At 38.9% G+C, this 19472-nt stretch overlaps 1 protein-coding gene across 2 annotated transcripts in view; it reads left to right on the forward strand.

The window, feature by feature from the left end:
• The first annotated feature begins 5136 nt into the window (after positions 1-5136).
• The window catches only part of USP15 (ubiquitin specific peptidase 15), a 55313-nt gene continuing 40977 nt past the window's right edge, over positions 5137-19472 (forward strand). For both annotated transcript variants that reach the window (XM_014890896.2, XM_014890897.2), the window contains exons 1-3: positions 5137-5287; positions 16155-16282; positions 19315-19445. In XM_014890896.2, coding sequence (XP_014746382.1) covers positions 5199-5287; positions 16155-16282; positions 19315-19445 — 348 coding nt within the window. In that variant the 5' untranslated portion in view covers positions 5137-5198. The remainder of the gene's footprint in view (positions 5288-16154; positions 16283-19314; positions 19446-19472) is intronic.

Consider the following 19472-nt stretch of genomic DNA (forward strand, 5'->3'; position numbering starts at 1 on the left):
AATCGAATGAAACATGGAACAAGACAAGGGATAAACAGTAGTCTTAATAATGCACATGTTAATATAAACCTTAATTTTTTCCACCAAGCTTCCCCCAACAGGTTATTCCACCAATTATCATTAAGCATAGAGTTCCAGGTTTGTACAGGTACATGGGCTATTCGTTTTATTTTTTTCTGCAGTTTTAGTAATTACTTCACCATTATCATCAATTTCTAAGCAGCATTCAGAATTATTAAACTTCCTACACATTCCCCTTCGATATTTTTGTTTGATTCCACTGTAACAACTGTTTTGGCCTTAATCCTTCCTCCCACCTCCTTGGCCATTGTTCAGTCATTTGCATTCCTCTACAGATCTAACAGTGAGTTAAGTTCAGTAGTAATTTCTTTTATTAATTTTACAAATAAATTTTTTCCCAAGGTGGGTAAGTCCCGTTTGCTGAGTTTTATTTTTGCTGAGTTTGTTTTATTTTCTCATACAAGTTAAAATTTTCCCCACGGTTTGTCCTTGTTCCTTTGAATATTTTAGTTATATATATTTTTTTTTTAATTAATTCCTCCTTGTAGTGATCTTGCACTCCCCTCTGGTCTGAATATCCCCACATACCTTTTTTTGTGAAGCAGAAGTATGTCTCTCCTACTGGACAACTTTGGTATGCCGATGGAGCCCACCCTCCTTTTTTTCAAATTGGTGGCTACCCAGTAACTTTTTCTCATCATAGTGCAAGTTTCTAAGTTGTGTTTATTATAGCAGATCGAATTGATATGTGTATGGAAGGCAAGGGTGGATACCGTGCGTCTGCCGTACCTCATTGTCTGGTAACACTTGGAACAAGCATCAGCACTATTTCCTTTTATCATCATTAGCAATAGGATGACTCCCATGACCATTTTCATCCCTCTGCCTCCCTCAAGGCCTACGGGGTTGCTGCCAGTAGCCGAGGTTTGTTTAATCTTCTCGGCAGCAGGGAATATGTCCTGGGGTCTCCCACATCGTCTTTTTCTTTTGGTAGTGTTTCTTAATTTTGTTCCAGCTTTTAGCTTTAACATTCCAGTATGAGGTACAGCAGTAACAGCACGGTATACGCAACCCTTTCCAGTACTTTCTTGCCAATACTTCTGCTCTGGCTCTCTTCTTTTTCCTCATTCCATTCTCAAATAACTCTCACCAGTTATGATCATCAATTTCAATTTCTCCTTGTGCTGATAGGGTATTAAGTACCTTAATAGTTTCTTTACATTAATTTCTTTTACACTGGACACATAATGCGAATGGGGGATACCCACCATAGGAATGACACCACTACAACTTAGTACAATATGGGCTCCTTTTTTTTTTTTTTTTTTTTAATGAACAGGCTACAATCACACCCCTTCTGGTGACTCAAAAGACTGCATTAATTCTTCTAGGGCTTGTCCAAAGAGATTAGGGGATTCTGTAAAGCCCTGAGGCAATACTGTCCAAGGCAGTTGTTGTTTTCTGCCTTTATCAGGATCTTTCCATTTAAAGGCAAGGTAATCTCTACTTTTTTCCTCCAATGGGCATGCCCAGAAGGCATCTTTTAGATCTACACTATACTAAGTGTAGTCAGGGGACAACTGGTTTAAAAGAGTATAAGGGTTTGCTACTACAGGAAATTTGGTAACAGTTTACTGATTTATAGCTTTCAAATCCTGTACCAATCTGTAATTCCCATCTGTGTTTTTGACAGGCAGAATAGAAGTATTATGTGGGGACATACATGGTTCTAAAGCCCCCTGTTGCAAAAGGTTTTCTATGAGAGGCTTAAGGCCCCGTCTCCCTTCCAGTGATATTGGATATTGATGAACTCGGATAGGCAAATCGGGATCAGTGATTTTCACCTTGATAGGTTTCATTTTTAACTTCCCTATTGCTCCAGGGGTGTACCACACCTCAGGACATATTTGCTCCTCGTCCTTTTGGGTTAAAGCAAAAATTTTAAGCTGCTTTTGGGATACTTCAATTTTCAAATCCAATGCTATCATTAAATCCCTCCTCAATAAATTATTTTCTGCCTCTGGCAGTAACAGCAGATCTTTTAATTCAATTTTGGTTTGGGTCTCAATTTGCACATTTGTAATAATAGAGACCTGAAATGGTTCACCTTTTGCTCCAACCACGAGTGCTGTTTTTCTACTAGGTTTACACCCTTTTGGTAGGTGTTTAATTGTGGACTTTTCGGCTCCTGTATGTACTAAAAATTCCACCTCTTTTCCCTGAGGACCAATCCTTAATTTTATTAAGGGCTCTTTGGATGGTATGGTCCCTAATCCATACAGCCCCTGACACCCCTATTCATCCTCCTGGAACATTTTTTCATCCTGTATTTGTTCTTTACAATTTTTCTTTATATGACCTTTCTTGTTACAATAAAAGCAGGTTTGCCATGGTGAATTATTTCCTGCTTTATTTCCTTGTTTTGGTGGGGGTTTTCGTGGTTTCCCTCCTCTCTGGTGATACTATCTCTCCTGGTATTTCTTTGACTGGAGCGAGTTCTTAGAGCTATGGGAGTACCAGGAGGAGAAGTGGGTGCGTGGGGAGGCTCTCCTGTATTTTCTGTATTATACGGAGGTGGGAGATTATCGAGGGGTTCCTAGGTAACCTTTTTGTTATCTTCATCCTCTTTTTCTTTTAAAGTATATATCAAGGATGGCTTGGACTGTTTTACCCACAGGGCAGCATACTCACATTCCTTTTTGTTAAATGGTTCTTTACGAACCACATATGTGTTTAATGCCCGACAAATCCAACCCTCAAATGATCCGAACATGGGCTAGTATAGGTTATCTTTACCGAACATTTCTCTGGTCCATTCCACCATGCAATAGTGAATCAATTTTTCTTTACTTTTTCCTCTATATACCGTCCCTGCGTCCCAACATCTTAATATTACTCCCAAAGGGCTGCCTGGTGGTATTTCTGGCAACCTACTTGTTTTGTCTTTATTTTCCCTGTCTCCTTGTGGACCAAATGAACTTGAACCTCTTCATGGGTCCCTGGGACTCAGAATCTTACTCCCTCTTTGTCCCATTTTTACCTCACGGGACTGTCTTGAGGTGTTTGTACTTCCCGATGTGTTTTGCCCGAACCCCTGCCTCTCCTTGGGTCAGGATGGACTGGAACCCGCCTCTATCTGGGCTGGGATGGGAAAAGCAGCTTTTCCCTTCTCCCTCCGTGACTGGTGTGTTGCAATCTGCTTTTCTTTTCCTCCCCCTTCCCCTCCCCCCCCTCCCCCCCGCGCTCCTTCCCGGGTCCTGCCTTTGCCTGGGCTAGTATGGGAAGGACCTAGCCTCTACCTGGGATAGGACAAGAAAAGCAGTCTCTCCCTTTGTGCTCACTCGCTTCGTCCATTCACCGGGCAGGTCCCTCACGGGATGCTGGAAACGTGGATAGAAGGACTCCACCCTCGCTTCGCAGCAAAGTCCATGTCTCATTCAGGCAAGCACACAGTCATCCCCACCAAACCAGACAGATACTCACAGTCCGATGCTCCTGTCTGGGTCTTCGTGCACGAGAATTACAGGTGATTTTGCCGCCGTCTTCCGGGGAGATTTTCCTTGCTCAGTCTATATGGTGCGGTACGTCGATGGGTCCCGAGAATCACTGACGAACCGGGGCCACAGCAGTGGGGCGCCTCCCCGAAATCGCAGTGCCTCTCAGGGCTCCAAGGACGGCCCGGGTTTCGGCACCAAATTGTTATAAATGAGAGACAAGAGTCTCGATATTCAACAAAATTTAGATTGCTTTATTTGATATAGAAAGAGCAAGCAGCACACTGGGGAACATGAGGGGTCACCGCCCACTCCACGCTCCCCAGCGCGCTGCTTGCTCTTTCTATATCAAATAAAGCAATCTAAATTTTGCTGAATATCGAGACTTTTGTCTCTCATTTATAACATGCATAAATTCAATTTTGGCACAGAGCTAACTTTCAGAGTGTAAAACACTGACTGTTCATATCTGTCAAGCTCTAGTGTGTGTGGGGTGGGAACTTGTCAAAGGTCTTTCTAAACTTGGCGATTCTAACTCAGAAATTTATTCCTGAAGTGGCAAGAAACCTTCTTCTTGTTGCCCAGTTAAGTTTTCTCTCATTAAATGTAGTCATTAAATCCACAGCTCTCCCTAACATTTATCTTTTACTTCCTTGTCCGCCCTCCTGGAATTTCACATTCCAGCTCTTAGAGAAGCCATGAATGTCATCATCAGTCGCTCTGAGCTCCTGGAGTTCTTACATATTTGATATGATTTTCCTATTATAATTTTGCCTTTACTTAAATAGCATCATCCTCCTGACAAAAGACTTAGTTAGCTTTGTACTACCACGTCTACATAACAGCCTTGCTTCCATGTTTTTTTGCAGTGCACATATCTAGATAGCACTTTTTAGTGCTGTTTGTAACAGCTACATTCTACCAGATTCTATAGGCTAATTAGCTAACAATGCCTAATAGCTTAAAATACTTATCTGGCAGCCTAAGATACATTGCTAGTGTTAGTCACACAATGCGGCTGGGTGTAATGACTCGGGCAGAGGAAGGAGGCTAGGTATACAGTTGCAGGTATTCCACCTAAACCAGCCAGATCTACCAGAACAAACTCGTTTTCAAATGTTTGTAACCAGCGCCCCAACCCTAAATGCCCACACCAATTGGATTCTTTGAAATCTCTATACAAGCGTGAAGACAGAGAGAACTTAGTTATGTAACGTAGTATGTGGCCCTTTTTTGTGTATGTGTGTGTGCGTGTCTGTGTGTCTGGGTCTGTCTGTGTGTGAAATGCCAAGCAACAGGTTGCACTGTTCGTACAAGGTTCAGGCAAGAGCGACTGAAACAAACACAACAAATTATGCGTTGGTTTCTGCAAAGGTTTGGAAAAGCTAATCCGAGCCACATTTGCACAACACGTAAGTTATCGCGATCCAAACCACTCATCCGGTAGCGAGGCATAACGGATCTAATTACGCACGCGCTACAATCCAGGTACTGACGGAAATGTCGCCTGCCCCTCCCTCCCCGAAAGACCTCCCGACCGCGAGGGGGCTCTGCACCGCCCGGGCCCGCTCCGGTCCCCGCTCCGCGGCCTCTGGGAAGGGCGGGGCCGCGGCCGCCCCACCGCAGGCGTCACTCCCAGCATGCAGCGCGGCGTGCTCCTGCCGCCGCTGCCGGGCGGAGAAGATGGCGGAGGGAGGCGCCGCAGATCTGGAGACCCAGCGCACGGACGTCGCGGTGCTGCTCAAAACCGCCCTCCGCAAGGGCGACACCTGGTGAGGGAGGAGCAGGGGGTAGTCGGCCGGACCGGCCTGGTCGGCGCCTCCGTCCCCGGAGCCGCTTGGCTGCCAGAGGCACCGACCTCCTTTTCCTCGCCCCCCACCCGCTCCCGGGGACGGCTCGACGTGCCTCCCGCTGCCAGGAAGGTGGAGGCGGGTGACAAGGGCAGGGAGGCAGTGCTGTTTCCCGCGTTTCCCATCGCTCGGTTTCCGCAGCTCCTGCCGGGCAGGGAGCGGCCGCCTGGGTGCGGCGGGGCCTCGGCCTAGCCCGGGCTGCGGGAGGACGGCGGGGAGGCCCCGAGGTCAGCGCCCCGCGGGGGAGGGCAAGGAGGGAACGGCGCGGCTGCGGGGACTCGCTGCCGGGTGGGAGTCCCGGATGGCGGGCCCGGAAGTCGCAGGGGGCTTGTTTTGGCTGCGCGAGGAGTATTGAGGTGGGGGAGAAGGGCCTTGCTACTAGGCGTTTCTTCCATTTTCCGGGCGGAAATGGTCCCGGCTTCACCTTCACGTTATCAGAAATGATATCTATACTTTGGTCTAGCTTGCCCTGATTCCCGTCGGTGGCTGTGACAAGCCTTGAGTTTTAATTTTATTGCGACTGTAAACGCGTTAGCTTCCTAAGAAAGAGTCCCTGAAGGTGCGAACGGACCCTTATGATACATTTTCGACAGTGAACATTTGAAAAATAGGTTTTTCTGGTCAGTCGTAAAATATTTCTTAGTATGTCAACATAATAAGCCATGGTTGACAAGAATTAGGTTAAAAAACACCTCTTTTTGGCGTATATTTTGTAACTGAGCTTCTGTAGTTGTAGTTCTGTGAGGCTAGGAAATGGAACTTTTTTTAGGAGGGGAAAAAATAAGGAACTGACACTTCTTCCACGACTCAGCCTCTTCATCTCTTCCTGTATGAAACTGTCGCCCAAAGACGAAGACTGAAGCATTAACTTACAGAGAATTAACTATGAATTCACAGAAGTAGAACTAGCCCACCTCATTTCAGCTGTCATCACTCACTGTTCCAGTTCTATAGAAGACTATATTTAACTGTGTTGGTACTGCAGCATGTGTCAGAAGCATACATTCTGATGCATTATTCAAATACTGCTGAGTATATGTTCAGTTTTGTCATATGAACAGACTGCTCTTGAAACTGGAAAAGTGTAAGAAACTAGAAAAAGGAGATTAATTCACATGGTAATGTTGAAAATGACCAGCGGTAGTAAAAGCGTGCTCAGGCTTGATGTCTTTCAAGACTATTTTTTAATGGTTCTGTTGGGTAGTTCCCAGCTACTAAAACAATGTTTCAGGCAGTTAATATTGTTCAGAGTGATAGTACTTTTATGACTAGTTGACAGCATGACCGAAACAGTAAGTTTACTGTGCTTTTTAGTACATTCAGTATTTTAATACGAAGAATCAGTTATGTGGGAAAAGCTTCTAAATGTTCTGTGAAAATATAACCAGCTGTGATTGGCACTGATGTCAGTGAAGTGTTTTAAAACTGAATAAGCTACAGCAAAGTCCCATTAAGTTTTACTTGTGAACTGTTAGATCGAGCTACATAAAGGTGTATGCTTGTGCATTCATAGGATTTATACTTCGACTGTGCAACTATCTTCACAAATTAAAAGGTACATTTAGTCCAAATGGTTTTTTAAAGGCATTTTGTCAATGGCTTTTTGGTCTTTTGGGACATCAGTGAGGAAGCAACAGTTAAAGTGCTATGAGCCATGATTCAGAATTGCGTTGATTCAGTAGTGAATACTGCTGAACAAAATTCAGCAGAGCCATACCAACTTGTTCTGTTTGAGCTTTAAAACACTCAAATGCAATCCTTTTAAAAATGCTGGCTTATACATGGTAAGTCTTTTCCATGCTCTTCAAAATTTTGAGTTGAGAGAACAAGAAACTATATATGGAAAGTATAAAGCTTTGGGGGTTTTCTCTAAGAAAAAAGCAACTAAACAGTAAGGCAAAGAGAGGCAAATCTTAGAAGCATCTATGAAGTGGCTGATGAATTTCTTCATTAGTTCTTTGTGTAAACTGCAGAGAGAAAGAAATAAAATTTACTTGAAACACAACATTTTTAGAGTTAGGTATTGGAAGAAGAATTGCTAGAATTAGAAACCAGTTGAATAAGTGGTTTTGTGAGCTGCAGAGTTTGTTACATTAGATGTTTTTAAGGGTAGCTTGGGAATAGTATGCATTAAGCTGTATTGCTCCAATGGATGGGCAAAGTTAGTGTCTTTAACTGCTTCAGCTGCAGGGACAAGATTTTGGGCTAGTTTGTCCCAGTGGTCTTTTTTGCATTCTTTATGGCCAGTTAATAAATGATTAAACTCTGAGAGATTGAGGATTCTTCCATCTCTCCATTTATCTTATTTTTCCAAATATACATTAAATAAACATCAAATTTTTCTGAGAAGAACTTCCTTTGTTTATCAGTTCTTCTGAATAATGTTGTCTACTTTCATTAATAAAGTCAATGTAAAAACTACACTTTTGTTCCACAGAACCTGAATTAATATAAGTTTTACTTCCTGCAGTATTGTCCAAAGGATCTTCAGTTTCTGTGGTTGACCTAGACTTCTGCTTAGGAAAAAAAAATGCTGCATTTCGTTGTATGTCTCACAGTTTTAGTATCTGATATGATTACATCTCAGTATTTTGATACTCTTTCTACTGGTGCTAGACAAGTGAGGAGAATTTATTGCTTGAGGAGATTTTACCCTCTCATTCAGAAAGACAAAAATTGTTGGTTATTACAGCTGCAGGCAAATCTGAACTCACTCAATGTCTTCTACTCTCAGAAATTGAAGAACTATTGATGTTCATCAGATTTTTAGGCACAGTATAATTTGTGTGACCAACTGGTCTTGATGATGTCATTTAATGCCTTTGTAGCTGCAGTGATACTCTTGAGAACCATGCCAAGTTTTTCTGTTTTTACAGTCACAGTGATACTCTTGAGAACCTTGCCAAGTTTTTCTGTTTTTACAGTATCTCAGAAATACAGTTTTCAATACTGGCAATTATTGATCTTGGAACAACTTTGTTATAGAAGAGAAAACCATCAGTTTTTCTGTGTGACTTCTTGGGGAATTTCTCTGTAATTTCTTCCCCCTATTAAAGTGTGATTTCTTGATTTTACCTTTAAAACCACCTTCTGCCGTGACTTCCCTGTAGTTCCTGTTCTTTTGTGGCTGTCTTAGTCAAATATTGTCTCAGTAGCTCAGATAAGACATTACAAATGCTTTCATACTCTTGGCTACCTCTTGCACACATTGTCACTCCTTGGTCTAGGATATGTAACCACATTTCTCACCTTTAGGTATCACCTGCCAAAAATTTTTTTACTTTAAGTGCGTGATAGTGACTTAAAAATAACTAACAGCTCAGCAGTCAGTTTTACCACTTTTTCTCTCTCTTCCTCCTAGAGTTTCCCCACTGTGCTTCTTTCATCTATTGATTGCCATAACAATTTATGAGCTGATGAGAATATAGAAGTCACTTAGATAAGAATTAAGCAGTAACAGTGTACAAAAACTATCACACTTTATTTAGTGGCTAAGGGAACAAATACAATCATCAGATGTTTGAATAGGGAATACCAAGTAGCAATACAAATATGTACTGGTTACAAAATATATTAGTGAAACTATTCTACTGCCCAGTTCTGGTGTCCACATGTGACAGGTGGTGTTCATTTAGAATGAGTTCAGACATCTTAAAATCTAGTAGGGAAAGCAGAAGCCTTGTCTTCCAGAGAAGAGCTTGGAGAACCTTAGTCTGTTTTGCTGAATTTTGAGTTGTCTGCTGAAATAGTTATGTAAGAGGAAGATGTCTTCTAGGATAAGGATTTTTAGATCAGCAGATAAAGATTTAAGACACTGTGTAAACTGAAGCAAGTCAGGTTTAGGCCAGAAGGAAGATGGGTTTTCAGCCCTGTTAGCCGATGAATTTTGGTGCCAGTCATCACTTCACAAGAGTGATGAGAGAGATTCTTAATCTCTTTTTAGTTTTTAAGGCTTGCAAATTAGTAAAACAGGAGTATAGTATTTTTAGTTTTCAGAAATACCTGATACATACCACTTCTGAAGTTCTGCTGAGTCTAGGTAGAGTACTGTTGTTATTCATACAGTACATTTCTTGGACAGTGAAAAAAATATTTTCTTAACCCGTGGGAATTTCATTGCCTTTTCAATTGTAATACTTGGTCACTGAAGAGAGTAAGTAAAAATGAAGTGGGATGAAAATCCTTCTGAGTGAGTGATCAATAGATCTGATAAGTTCAACCTTAAAGGACTTTTTCTCCAGAAGTGAATTTCCCCACTGAACATATAAGCATTTTAATTCTGGCTGCAGTGAAAACTCATGAATCTTGATGAACAGACATCTGTAGCCTTGCTTAAAAACTCTGCAGTGCTCATAATTTATGACAGCCTTGATGCTGAAGTGCTTAGCTTTTACAGCATTTTACAATGTGGTCTTCAAAGAGCATGCTGAGTTGGAAGGGGCCTACAAAGATCATCAAGTCCAACTCAGCCTTGCACAGGACATCCCCAAGAGTCAAGCCATGTACCTTTTTCTCTGTATTTTCGTCTCAGTGTTTGCCACATTACATCATCCATCATTGTGTTGTACATGAGCAGAACCTAGATTGAATGTTAATGGAAGATTTTACTTGATTTCACTGGGGGCATGATGAGATGTTAGGGACCTGCACTTCAATAATATTTGGTATGATATTCTAAATTATTTTGATAACTTCATAAAATGAGAAACAAGGAATACTATGTGTTTCCGGGATAGATTAAGAGTTGGATGGGTTTGTTTTGTTTTGTTTTTTTCAGATGAGGTTTAAGTTGCTGATTTTGTTTTATAAACCTAGTGGTTGAAGTTTGGTGTTAGGTTTCTCTCACTGCATAAAGAATGGTGCTGCGTGTGACCAGTGGTCTACAAAGATTTAAATTCTTCTGGACAATACTTAGAGTGGAAATGAGTAGATGCATTTTTCTTGTGTTAATTGATTTGGTGAGGTGAAAGCATGTTAAAATCGTATTTGTTCCAAGCTTTTGCCTGAAAATTGATTTGTTAGATTATGTTTTAATAAAAAGTCTTTACTTAAATGGAAAATTTCTAAAGTTATGCAAAACACTTACATGGTTGTTAATGTTCACCCTGAAATTTTAACATAAAGTTGTGCTCCACTAATTTTGGCTGAATCATACTTTTCGGTCGGCCTCGTGGTAGTATGGATGAAGAATGTGCTGCTTAGGCTACTGCAGCACATTATGGGAGTGGAGCATATCGCAAGCTGTAGTCAGAATTTGATTAGTTGATTTGAAATCTTGGTGCATTTTGTTGAACTAAACACTTATTTCTGTAGAGGAATCTGAAATACTTAGACAGATTTCTTAAAAATGGGAGGTAAGCTCTTTTTTTTGTCTTTGACCCCTGCATATTTTTCTTGTGATTTTACCTGTATTTTGAATAAAAAGATGGTATGGTTTGTGTGATAGAGTAGAATAATTACCAGCATTTTGATCTTGAAGATCTTGTTAATTCTGAAAGAAAATTGAATTTGAAGGCATCTGTTAATTATGAGTGTATTTGGTCAAGCAGTTTTCATCACCTTTGTCAAAGCAGAAATACAGATACAAACCCATTCTTACATTCTTATTTTTATTGTTGCATTTGTGCAAGAACAAAAATCAGATGCTGTACCTTTAAGCAGGAGTCCTAATTTGCTTTCTGCAAAACAGTTGTTCTCCTTTGTCCTCTGTATTGCTTCATCTGTTCTGATGCACAGTGAGGAGAATAAAAAAAAATCCTCATCTCTCTGGACCGTTCGCACAGTTTTACTGTTAAAAGTAAAATAGCTTCTGTTCAGAAGATATCCCAGCAGTACACAGTGCACACTGTCTCTCTGTGAAGTGTCTTTATATCATATTAAAGTTTTCTGGTTTGATTTTGAATCCAAAGACCTAATGTATCAGTCAAAATAAATAAATCTAAGTTACATGTTGTTTAATTCCATCTGTATATAATGGCCACAAGAATTCAGAATGCATTTGACAGCAGTGGGAAATACCAAGATCTTAGTCATACTATTCAGATCTTTTTCTGTCAACTTGGATGTTGAGGTAAGGAATAAATGCTGTTGTACTTGTGTAATGTTTCTGTTAAGTTACTTAGGTATATTAAGACAAAATAAGCAGTAAATTACAGGTGAACCTGAATTACATTTAAAACTCACAAACCATGGGAGAATTTTAGAAATCAGTTAGTAAGTTTCCTGGGAATACTTTCTTTTGTTCAGTGAGCAATGTCCATGTAGTCATGCAGCTGCGAAATTTTAAAACTTCTTTAAAATGGATTTCTATTATTTGCTGAGTTTTTATTTAAAAAATGAAAGTGAATTTACAAGTGTTGTAATAGCTTCAAGTTTTTGTTTTAATTTTGTTTCAAATTAATGTGCAAAGGCTGTAAGTAATCCTATTTTGGGCTGCCTTGAGTCTCTACAGTTGATCATTTGGTCATACATAAGGATATAGTCATTTCTGGTGAATTTAATTGGGTGACCCCATTTTATTGGGTTTGCATGGCAAAGTGTTGGTAGCAGGGTTGCTTTTAGGAGAAGGTGCCAGAAGCTTCTCCTATGTCTTACAGAGCCAATTCCAGCTGGCTCCAGATGAAGTGACCACTGGCCAAGGCCAAATAGCCCAAATTGAAAGTGACCCATAAGGGACATTGAATCCAACTTCCTGCTCTTTGCAGGACTGCCTAAAGCTAAACCATATGGCTAAGAGTGTCTTCTAGAAGATCCTTGAACTGACTGGCTTGGTGCTGTGACCACTTCCCTAGGGAGCCTGTTCCAGTGACCATCCACCCTCTCAGGCTTCTCATGATGTCGAGTATGAACTTCTCCTGTTGCAGCGTCATTCCATTTCCTCATGTTTTATTCCATTATTTGGCATTTCAGAGGTCTCTAGAGTATAAATTGTCCCTTGTATATGGTAATCCACTTCAGACAGGCAAGAAACATTTTACAGAAGGGTGCAGATATATCTTATGAAGCAATCTGAAGCTCTACTCAGAAGTAAATACTGGGTAATGAAGTAGGCCAGACTTGAACTGAGAACATATTCACATATTCTGTAGTTTTTGATTCTACTTGCATGAAGAAAATTTTAAGTATGCATAATATAACCAAGAAAAAGTTCCTAAAGCTAATTAAACTGTACAAGTGTTCCAGTGTTGTTAATACTGAAAATTCCATATTTGAGTGTAATTTTCAGCATATGGTACATGCATGTTTTTGCTTACTTTTAGGTAAAGGTTTGGGACTATTTCAGTGTTCAGTGTTATCGACCAGTTGGCTCTAATAACTTGGTTGTACTACTTTTTTCAAACAACTTGAGGTTACTGATTTATTTGAAGTATCTATAAATGTCAGGTATCTGTTGTTTTAGAGTTAATCAGTTCATTTGGCTGTGCAGTTGTCTTAGTTTTTAAGGTTTGGCCCTCAAAGAAGAGTATTTAGCAATTTAAGACTGTTCTTGACTTTAATCTTTATTCAATTCCTGCAGATTTGTTTTACCTCAGAAGATGGGTTGGTTATCCTGCTCACTAGCTAAACTGATGACATGCCAAAGAGCAAAACTTATGTTTCCTGGTTGAAGGAAATCTTTATTCCATCAGATAACAAACGTTTCTTAATCATAATTCTAGAAAATGGATAGGCTATACATTTTAACTTTGATGGGGAGATCTGGGGTAGCCTTCTTGGTCAGTTCCACAATTCAAAAACCTTCTGTAGCATTAGACTCATTTAGAACTTCTTCCTGTATTAGGTAATAGTAACAAAAATAAAGGCAAAACATTGTACAAGCTTAATATACATGTATTTTGGTCTCTGTTTTACTGATGCATGGTATACTATTTTTGTATCTGGGACAAAACACATTACAGGGAGGTGTATCTGGTCCAAGTGTGTACCCCAAGTTTTTAATGTTTTTTCCTTAAAAAGGGATCAAATATCATTTAAGAAATGAGAGTTTAGTAGATGTAGTTCTGTTTACCTGAGCTTCCTCTTAAATTACTGGATGTCCCTCATAGGTAATACTTAGTTTTCAGGTGGTTGATTGTATCATAGATATTATAACACTCATGAAAAGATAAATTGTTTTCCATTGGTTTGCATTCTCTTGTGCAGATGAATAGTCTTGTTGATCTTGGTGAGAATCTATATTGAATGTGTTTTTAAAGTCAAAAGTTTTAAGTTATAAATCTCTGATTATTATTTTTCCCATTAATACTAAGAAGTCTGGATTTTAGGTACAGAAGTGCTGTAGCAGGTTGATTGATTGGTCTTAAACTGAGCATGTAACTATGCTCCTTTTTTTTCCCCTTCCCCAGCATAATCTTTAATGTGGTATATCCTTCTTGCATAAAATGAGGACAGTGTATGGCATTTGAATGCAAATTTCTGGTTTCCCTAATATTACTGGAAAAGTAGTATTTCATGTCTTAAGAGCAACTTCTTGTAATGGGGTGTTCTGGTTTTGGTCAGGATAGTTATTTTTTCCACGGTGAGGGAATGGAGCCTGGAGCTCAGCCCTGGGCATGTCTAGGTTATGCTCTACCACCCCCAGGGGTGGGAGTGAAGGACTCCTGCTTGGGAAAAGAGCCCTGTGTCTTCAGGATGAGAAAAGGCATGTTGGGAGTTCATTGTCAGGATGAGCATTTTGCATGTAAATCACCCTCTTTTTTAAACTTCTGTTATTAATATTGTTGCTGTTACTGTTTCTTTTTTTATCTAGTTTCTGTTTCCAGTAAATTGGTATTATCTCAGCCTGTAAGCTCTGATTTTTGTGGGGTGGGGGATGGGAGCAGTTTATGGGTTTTTTTATTGAGAGTACTAAATTGGGGAATACCATTCTTAAATCAGGATAAGAGAGATTACAGCTATTTTGGCTGTGTCCAATATAAACTCAAAATAGCTTTTCTCACCTGTAGATTTCTATTGAAGCAAAAGTAGGAGAATGTTCATTAGAACGCCTAATATGTATAAAACATAGATGTACATGCACATACATGCCTGTAGCCAGTAATTTGCTATAAGAATTCACATCTATGGTGTCTGCTAGCATTTTTCAAAATCTCTACGTGCAAATTTATTTTCTAGGGTGAATAAATTCAATAGACCTTTATTTTCCATGTAATGCATGTTACCTCTGCTTTGTGGTAAAGGAACTTGACTGTGCTGTTTAGTTCTTATCATACATACATACTTGCATGATTTCTAAGTGGCCTTTCAGCTTTCTTTATGCAAGAAATATTAAGCCCTTATTTGAACCTGGAAAGATTTCTAAATTCAAAATTCCTAAATGTGAAGGGAAGTGATGAAAGATTTTTTGCACTTCATGTTAGGAAACAGCAATGTTACGACATTTCTGTTAGGGAGGACCCTAAAGAGACTGCACAGCAAATTTTGGTTGATGGCAAAATTAATCAGATATGGAAGAAGAAAGCTGATGAAGTCTTGAAATAGATGGCGGTGAATATTTAAAACTGGAACAGTGGACCCCAAGCTTTCTCACACTGTTGAATTTTATTATCAAAAATTTGTATTAATCACTCTTTTACTGGGGTGTGATAAGACATTTACCACAAAGCATTTGAAAAGTAAAATGATTCTTCAGGAGTAGTAATTTCTTAAGCATTAATTAAAATAAATTTAGTTTCGCTTCTGTTTGAAATTATATCTTAAGATTCATAATTCATTCAAATTTAGGTCAAGAAAGTAGAGGCTAATGGAACAAGGTTACAAGGTTTAGTGGTGACTGCATTCATAACCATGCACAGTTACAGTTCTTATGGAATAGAGACATGGAGTAGAGGATGGCCGCAGCAGAAGAGAAAGGGGAGAATGCTGTTGGCCTTAAGTATGTTCATGAGAATGAAAACTTAGTATAAAGCAGATGGTAAGGGCATGTCAGATTAATCAAATTCAGTTTCATCCTAATATAGTAGCAAAAGATTTGGGACAGACCAGGCAGAAGAAGATGAATACTTTTAGGAAAGAGAAATAAGGAATATAGTATTTTTTTTAAATGGATAAAAATCTGAGCATCACTGAACAAATTTCATATCTTGATCTTAAAGAAATTCTGGACAAAAAGGTGTAAAATGTTGGTATCACTGGACTTCATAAAAGACTGTGACAAGAGTTTAATCTAGATTAAAAAACTGCAGAGCTGAGATTAGAGATATAATCGCTTTATATGGAAGTGTGATGTTGATAATTATTTGTAGGAGCAACATCTAGTCATCTATCAAAAGCAGAGTATTTATTCTTTGTGTTGATGTTTACTCAGAGGAAGAAAACATTCTCTCTGGTTCTTGACAAGGCATTAGAGTTCTGAAGTTCAAGTTGCATGTGTTATAAATAAAATTCCAGAGGTAGACAATTCTTTACTGAAAGTTCTCTCTCACTTTTTTAAATGGCTGTCTAATAATAGAGATTTAACTTGAATCTCCTAAATTCCAAAATAAAGAACAGGAATCAAAGGTGACAATCATTTGTGCTAAAAAGGGAATTTTTTTTTCCAACTTACCATTTTTCAGCCTCTGCTACATTGTATTGGCAGTTTTGCAATACTGTACCTGGCACTGTTCGTGAGATCTTTAATTGACCACAGTTAAAGTCCTCGCTGGTAGGAGATGCTGATAATGGTTAGCAGAAGAGAGAGAAAAGCACTGTCATTTCACAAGGTTGATGAATGCTGGTGCGTTATCATGATTAAGGTAGGAAGTAATAGCATGCCAGTAACTAATATGTATGTCTTCTCCCTTTTAAGGTATCTAGTGGATAGTCGCTGGTTCAAACAATGGAAAAAATATGTTGGTTTTGACAGCTGGGACAAATACCAGATGGGAGATCAGAATGTGTACCCGGGTCCTATTGATAACTCTGGACTTCTCAAAGGTAACTGCCTCTCACTGTGAAATAAGCCAATAGTACATTAAGTGCAAAATTGCCACAGGTAGTTCATCTTTTGAAGTTGGCAGTGTAAATATATGAACCTCAGCATATATAAAGGTAAAAATTTTGGTTTCTTTTTGGACTGTGACAAGGGAACTGAAATAGATTTCCCTAATAAATCACGATTTTATAAATAGAACTATTGGAACTTCTTTGTAATGGTAGCAAAATAGGTAATAGTGTACAAATTCCTGGTTTATAATGAGATTTTTGGTTATCTTGAGAATGAAAATTAGTCGATAAAAAGGTAGCTTGAGTTCACTATGATTTCCTGGTTTTTGGTAGTTTAACCAAACTGGTTGGTTTAAAATAAGACTTTTATGTTGAACTCTAAAACTTAGTACTGTAAATGAACCCTAAGCCTTTATTTTAGCTCTGAAACAATTGAAGAAGTGGTATTATTCAGTTCAGTCATTTAAGTTGTGTGAAATGATAGAGGACAATTTCGTATTTTCTTTATGGTCTTGTAAGGATGTTAAACTCTTATCACTGCTATAATTACTCGGGTCCGACTGACTTTTGCTGAACTGTAGCCAAATTTGTGAACACAGATCTCAGAATACTTTCCCATATAATTTAATCTTCACATCAAATTCTGTATTTAATGTCCAGTATCAAAATACCATTAAAGCTGTTAATATTTAGTCTGCAAAATCTAGCAAATACAAAATTGAGCAGATAATTGGTTTTCTTTGCAGCTACAGGTAATGTAATAATACTGCTATTATATTGGCATGTAGTAATACCAGTTTTTCCAACTTCACGGGGTTTATGATGAACTCTTGACTTTCTTAATTTAAAACTTATGTAATTAGTATCTCATTATTTTACAAATTAAATGTTAACGATGATTGCGTCTTTCATAAAACTTCTTGAACCATGTTGTAATTGTTAGTGTGTATATCTGACACTGACCAGTGCCTTTATAGAATGTGCTGTATTGTCATATACATCTGTATGTTCTGATCCATCCAGAAACTTTAAGGTCTTTTTGCTCCGGGTGAGTGTTGTGTTTTGTTTTCTGAAATGTGAGGGTTTAGATCTTTTGTACATTCTTCTAGGGAGGCAGGGGTGTCCAGGTGATGCATCTCAGCTGATGTCAGATGTAGCAACATCTTTTTATCCTCAGTGACGTAGTATCAGCTTGTTCTCTCTTTTGTGTCTTCCCTTTCAGAAATAGATGATTTTTAGTTGATCCAAACATTGTTAGTTTATCTGTACCATTTATAACTTAATCTACATACATTATGTTTAAAGTTACTGTTATGAAGCCTGCTTTAGGGATAGCTGTCCAAATTTGAAGTGATGTTAGCCATTTTCCTAAAAGCTTCTGAAAACTTGTGTTCTGTTGTTTTGACACTACCAGTGCCCCTTTCAAAATAAACAGCATCAGGGGTTGTGAACTTCTCTTTTTGCTATTCATGGTTCTAAACTGTGGCTCCACACTGGCAGTAGTTCCATGCATCCAGTTGCCCTCCGACATCAACTGTTCTTGTGTAAAGGTAGTTTTAAAATTATGGGCATTAGTGCCCAGCAAATAATAGGTTTTTATTTCACCCACTGCAAAGCAGCAATCCTGTGTACTAGGTTTTCTATGTAGCATAAACTGATCCTGAAAATTGTTGGATTTTAGTCTTGTCTTTGGCACATAGTATGATTTAGTTGCTCTCATGCTGCTCTCCTTAAAAATGTGCATCTGATATCAAGAGTAAAATAATCTAAAATGGGCATGCTTTTGAAGATGCTCTGCAGTGTAATGCAGTGATAAGGACAACTGTAATTGAATTCACGAAAGATTGATTCCAGGAAACTGAAGCAGTATGTTGTGCTTATATTACTTAAATGCTTCTCCCTTGTTTCCAGAACATTTGGATGAAGTGAGAGCAATGAAAAGTAACAGGTAGAGATTTCAGTTAATCTCAACATGTGCAAAAAATGTCGAATGTGATGTAATGCACGTGTCATGTTCAAAAGAAGAAATACATCGTCAAAGCGGGCACAAAGTAGGTATTTAGAGTAGCTGATTGTTCATCATAGAAAACGTTGTATATGAGGGACTGAATTGTTAGAATCAGGGTATCTGTTTGATGGTTCTGAAAAAAATTACACTGGAAGAAATGTTGGTATTTTTAAAAGGAGATGATAGAATCCAAATTACACCTTCTCACAATATAAGATCAGTGCAGAAATCCTGTATGAATCTTGTGAAGAGTATTGTAGAACTGAGTAAGTGCTTTTCTTTGCCTTTTTTTTTTCTGTGTGGATTTCTCCCCTCACTGTGCTCCCAGTTACAATATGATGCTTCCAGACAGAAAGACAGCTACCCTAAATGTTTGAAGCTCACAGTGGCTCACATCTGGAATCACCTCTTAGACCTAAAAGATAGCTGCTAGTAATAAAGGATTGAATGAGAGCTAAAAGCATGCTGCTTACCTTGAAAGAGACATCAAGTTTTGCTTCATTCAAGTGCAGCATCTCCCCTTCTCTACAAGAAATTTTGTAGTGACTGTTTCCAGAACACATAGGATCCTTTAAATAGGAGGTTGTACTATGCTACTTTCCTAGTCTGACATAAGGTGACTGACTTCGTCCTGAATCTATAGTTACATACTCATTCTCGTTTTCAGCTGTGAAAGTATCCATAATGATGTGGGAATATGTGTGAAGTGAGTGGGAGAAATGAATTGATTTCTCTGAAAGCTAGGATGGTGTATGATAACAAACTAGGTGCTTATAATTTCATGGGGATATAAAGTTGTCTCTCACACAGTAAAGGAATACCACCTGTAATAGGTGTGCTAAGCACGAACTGAGTAGTTTGCCTACATTGTTTCAGAAGACCTGTTTTGAACGCCATAATACTGGTTACATTATTGTGACTCAATTTTTTGTCTGGTATTTATGTGGAAAATGTTACATTAAAAACTCTAGTAGAGAATTACAGTATTCAAGTGAAAATAATCTTTCTCTTATAGATGGTGATTCTCAGTCTCTCAAGGAACATCTCATTGATGAGCTGGACTACATCCTTTTGCCAACTGAAGGCTGGAATAGGCTAGTGAGCTGGTACACACTGATGGAAGGTCAAGAGCCAATTGCACGCAAGGTACTCTTTAGCTACCTGCAGGAATGA

The sequence above is a fragment of the Sturnus vulgaris genome, chromosome 5, assembly GCF_052056855.1.
Source record: "Sturnus vulgaris isolate bStuVul1 chromosome 5, bStuVul1.hap1, whole genome shotgun sequence".
NCBI lineage: Eukaryota > Metazoa > Chordata > Aves > Passeriformes > Sturnidae > Sturnus > Sturnus vulgaris.